This window comes from Scomber japonicus, chromosome 13 (assembly GCF_027409825.1).
Source record: "Scomber japonicus isolate fScoJap1 chromosome 13, fScoJap1.pri, whole genome shotgun sequence".
Lineage (NCBI taxonomy): Eukaryota > Metazoa > Chordata > Actinopteri > Scombriformes > Scombridae > Scomber > Scomber japonicus.
In genome coordinates this window covers 22,548,717-22,553,828 of record NC_070590.1, presented here as the reverse complement: position 1 = coordinate 22,553,828, position 5,112 = coordinate 22,548,717, and the positions used below count along the sequence as shown (strand labels likewise).

The window sequence follows — 5,112 nt, the reverse complement described above, 5'->3', positions numbered from 1 at the left end:
TCATTTAAAGATATCATTGCTTATGAGACCATCGTCATTGTCAAAAGACTGTTCGTAGCTTGAGATGAATTTCTTTTTCTTCCCAAAAGTAGAAAAGGTGTTATACACATCCAGTTCACCTCTGGGTGTGAGCTTCAGAGTGCTGTAGCCAGATGTGGTGCCAGGAATATATACATTGTGCTGGTAGTCTGGTGGATCACATTGAGGCTGAGTGTACTTTGGAGTCCATGAGTAGTTAGGTACTACTCCCTCTTGAAGAGACATCTTGCAGTCTGTGAAAATATGCATAAATTACAATATGTATCAGAAGATTATTTCTGCAAAGACCTCATATTTACATACAGTATGCTTAATGTGAATAAGGGGGTTTTATCTTCTAAATTTCAGCTATTTTGCAAATAATACTTCTTGCAGCGACTTAAGTAATCCTTAAATTGATGCATTAACCCCCACCCCATCTCCTCGTTTTTGGGGCCTAGTGTTATCTGCTTTTTATTTTATATTTCAGACTAAATCCTGAGGCACAGACACAAGGAGAACCTCCATCTGCCATACACTGCTGCCTCTTTCATGTGAGTAACAGTGAACCCAAACTTCCACCTACCTTTCATATGGTTTCCCCAAGTCCAGTACTGTGGTGCCACTGAGCAGGAAAACCCATCAGCATCATATTTCTGTTGACGTGAAAGTGTACCCTCCATATTTGCTGAACTATACCTGAAAAGATAGACAACACAAGTTTAGGTGTGTGCATGTGTGTGTGTGCGTGCGTGTGTGTGTGTGTGTATATGGATGTGTTTTAATTGTATGAGCTGTATTTACCTCTTGTATGCTGAGTTGCGTTGGTTCTTAGTCCAGGTGAGGTCCTTGTTGGAATACTTCAGCTGCACAGTTAAAACATAAAGAAACTTTGTAAATCGGTGATCAGCTCAAACATAAATGTCATGCATTCATATCTAGGCAGGAGGCACAGTGACACTCCCTTTTCTCCCTTTTTTATGTTGGAAGCCAAAAGCTGATAAGTTCTATAGATCGAAAGTCAGACAAAGTCAGGTTAATGTGAAACAGCTGGAAACCATTAGGAGGGGGAGCTGACTAGAGTACAAATACAGCAGTGGCAGTGTTAAGATCAAGAGAAAGCTTCAAGTCTAGGGTATAAATGTGTATCTCTTTTCATCCCTGGATCACTTTTTATCCCTGTGTCAAACACCTTGTCACACTTTGATAATTTTCCCAGACTGCAAGGTATGCTGTCACAGCATGGGGGTTGGTTACAGCTACATTTCCACTGGATTACGTAAAACATTGAAACTTGTTTCTCTCCTACAGACAACAACCTAAGTTTGATGAATTTATAATAGCAAAGCTATGATGTTCATCTAATCCATTTTGATGGTAAGATTATTATTTTACAGTTTAACATCCATTATATGAAACAAGTTTTTAAGAGCAAAAAGTAGTAAGGCTCGTGTTGCAGCGCTCCCTAGTGTGTGAAATACACTGTTACACTGTACTCAATCTTTCTGCTACTTTAAATTGAAGTGAGACAATAGTAAAACTAATGAGAGCGTGGCTTTAGTTTAAGATAGGTATAACTCTTACTGTTGAGAAATAACATTTGGACTGTGTTGATTTCAAAGTATATCGTTCCTACAGTGAAAAGTTAATATTTTACTGATTTGCCGCCCAACAACATACAGCATCATAAATAAAATAGTTCCTTTCCACTTTTCAGTCTATTTTTTGAAGTTACTGTACCTCGTTTGGAGTTGCAGCTCTGTTGTTGGTCAGCTCATTACGGTCCAGTGCGCTCCAGCCAGATGTCAGGTAGTCTGTGCTTTTGGCATTATTCTGTTGAACTGACATTACCGGACTGCAAGGCTTGAGGAACATGAAGTCACTTTTAGATAATTCCGGTGTCAGACACATTTTATAGCAATAGACCTGAGGAAGTGGGGTGCTGCTGTTTGCCTCTGCGCAGCCGGACGCGCCTCCGGACATCCGAACATTTAAATTGGTCTTTTTGAAAACCTCTGTGGCTGTAGATGTTTCTGAGCGTGAGCAGCAGCAGCAACACTCACTAATGGAGAGGAAGTTGGACTCGCTGTTGGACGGTCTGCCCTTCAATCTCCTCACTGCAACCAGGACAATTATAGCCACCAGAAATGTGAAGGAGATTGCGCCCAGAGACACGATTAAGTACAGGGTGAAGTTGGAGTTGTGATGTGGGCTTAGTGACAGGTCACCCAAATCGGGCTGTGTATCTGGCAGGCTGTCAACCACTGACAGGATGATGGAAACTGTGGCCGAAAGGGGTGGCTGACCATTGTCCTTCACCAGAATGACCAGTCTGTGCCTTATGGGGTCTTTTTCCACTAACTGGCGTATTGTCCTGATTTCTCCCGTGTACAGAGCAATGCTAAACAAGCTCGGGTCTGTTGCTTGGAGCATTTGATAAAAAAGACGCGAGTTTTGACCTGCGTCTGCATCCACAGCGTTGATTTTTGTGATAAGATAACCAGCGTCAACTGATCTGGGCACTGCTTCGGTCGGTACCGTGCCATTTTGTGGAACTGGTGACACAATAACGGGTTCATTGTCGTTTTGGTCCAAAATAAAGATGGTCACTGAAACGTTGCTGCTCAGAGGCGGAAAACCGGCGTCTTGGGCTTTAACTATGATCTGAAAGTTTTTAAGCTGTTCGTGGTCAAAGGATCGCAGCGCGTAAAGGTTGCCGCTGTCTGAGTTGATGGACACATATGTGGACACTGACATTCCTTGTATGTCACCATCCAATATAGAATAGGAGAGGTATGCGTTTTGACCGTAATCGGGATCCAGTGCGGTCACCGAGCAAATGGATGCCCCTGGCGCGTTATTCTCGGTTAAATATACAGTATAGGAGGGCTGTTTGAAGTGAGGCGCGTTATCGTTCACATCAGACACTTGAACCAAAATAGTTTTCCTAGTGAATAAAGGTGGGGAGCCCATATCTCGGGCTGTGAGAGTAATGTTGTACTCTGCCACTGCCTCCCTGTCCAAAAAATCACAAGTTACCAATGTATAGTAGTTCTTAAAGGATGAGTGGAGCTGGAATGGGACTTGATGGGGAATCTCACAATCCACGTTCCCGTTCTCCCCTGAGTCTTTGTCCATTACGCTGATGACAGCTATCACCGTTCCCGGAGGTGCGTCCTCCTGCACAGGTGTGGACACTGATGTCAAAATCACTTCTGGAAGGTTGTCGTTTTTATCCAAAATGTTCACTAGTACTTTGCAGTGAACTGCTACAGCGGATGGACCTTTATCTTTAGCCTGGACGTAAATCTCATGCATCCTGGCCTTTTCATAATCTATGACTCCTTTGACTTTGATTTCCCCTGTGCGCGAGTCTACACTGAAAAGCTGGCGCACTTTGATGGGAGCGTGGCCACTGAATGAATAAGTGATATCAGCATTGGGTCCCTCATCTAAATCCGACGCATTGAGTTTTATGACAACTGTGCCTTTTGGTGCGTTTTCAGCAAGCCTCACTCTGTAAAACGACTGATCAAACACAGGTGCGTTATCATTTGCATCTAAAACGGTAATATCAATTTGCGCAGTGCCAGATCTCTCCGGCGCACCTCCATCCACAGCTGTTAGGACCATTTGATGCGCACTTTGCTGCTCTCTGTCCAGCGGGCTTTGTAGGACTAGCTCTGCAAATTTACTACCATCACTGCGCGTCTGTATATCTAAAAGGAAATGCTCATTTACGCTCAGCAAATAGGTGCGGAGCGAATTGGACCCCACGTCCAAATCCTGTGCGCTCTCAAGTGGGAAACGGGAACCTGGCGCAGCAGACTCTGATATGTCCAGATTAAATTCTGTCCACGGGAAACTGGGAGAGTTATCATTCACGTCCAAAATTTCCATTTCTACCCTGTATAGCTCCAGAGGGTTTTCTATGACCACTTGCAAGTGAAAAGAGCAAGACAAACTCTGCTCACATAGTTCTTCACGGTCAATTCTTTCGTTGACAAACAGAACTCCATTTTCTAAATTTACCTCCACATATTGCTTCTTGGCACCTGAGACTATCCGGAATCTGCGCGCAGAGAGCTTGTCCAAATCCAAGCCCAGGTCCTCTGCAATATTGCCAACAAAAGCTCCATGCTCCAGTTCCTCTGGGATTGAGTAACGAATCTGTCCCCAGACTGTATCCAGGAAACAAGTGAACAGCGCAAAACGGCACACTGCATGCCATCTCCCACAGAGTCTTTTCTTCGCCCCTTGAGTGTCCATCTGCAGGCTGAAGCAATTCCGAAACTCACACCAATGACTGTGTCTCTGGTCTACCATTCACAGAAGATGAGTAAAGCAGAATTGTGGAAAATACAGACTGGGGAAAACTTATCATTGGTGGGGCTGACACAGCGCCTGCCTGCCTGAGAGAAAAAGAGAGGAGAGGAAGAGAGAGATGTGCAAGGGCTACTAGCCTGTCTCAGATTAGTGTGCGTTTTGTGTGTCTGTGTGTGCGTGTGTTTATTATTGGCCCTACTGTTCCAATAGGGGCGGGGGGGCGACATCTGCTCGGATAATAGCCTGCCTACTAGCCCGATCAAATTCATGTCACAATCTCGAGGCTTTGTCCTCCAGGTCAAACGTTCCTGCTTCAGTTTTTCTTATAAGAGTGTTTCATCATTTTGAACTCAAATAGTTGAGCATAGTCCCTTAGAAACAAACCTTCCTGCTGCATATTAACTCTAATTCATACAGTAAAAAGTTACAGTTACAGACTGACAATTCTTCATATTTGGAATGAATGCGTTCCTCTGGAGATTTGCAATGAAAGGACTCTACCACAAACTTTTTTTTATTAAATTCTTGTAATCAAATCATGCTTTTTTAGCCTATGCAACTATCAAACTGTATGTGAAAGAATAGCGACATGAAATCCATAAATCTGTGTTTATTTTATTGACTACAATAAAATAGCATAAACTCAAGTTTAATTCTCTAAATATTTTAAATTTGAGAAAAACCCAGAGAAAAAGAGTCTTAACTCAGACTGGCTTTAAACACTCTACCTAAACATCTTACTTATAAAGAATGGTGTTCATTCTTTGG

At 43.1% G+C, this 5,112-nt stretch overlaps 1 protein-coding gene across 1 annotated transcript; it reads right to left on the bottom strand.

The window, feature by feature from the left end:
• LOC128371584 (protocadherin-10-like) lies at positions 1–4,287 on the bottom strand. Its single transcript, XM_053331937.1, has 4 exons — positions 1,759–4,287; positions 823–884; positions 605–717; positions 1–272 (listed from the first exon to the last, which is right to left on the bottom strand). Exons 1-4 carry the CDS (start codon positions 4,285–4,287, stop codon positions 1–3), a joined length of 2,976 nt encoding a protein of 991 aa, XP_053187912.1.
• Between the last annotated feature and the right edge of the window lie 825 nt (positions 4,288–5,112).

Excerpts from the sequence above, each read along its gene's own strand:
- LOC128371584 (XM_053331937.1), bottom strand. The coding sequence starts at position 4,287 with ATGGACACTCAAGGGGCGAAGAAAAGACTCTGTGGGAGATGGCATGCA. Across the intron at positions 885-1,758 it reads GAGCTGCAACTCCAAACGAG|CTGAAGTATTCCAACAAGGA; the intron begins GTACAGTAACTT and ends TTAACTGTGCAG. Across the intron at positions 718-822 it reads CGCAACTCAGCATACAAGAG|GTATAGTTCAGCAAATATGG; the intron begins GTAAATACAGCT and ends CTATCTTTTCAG.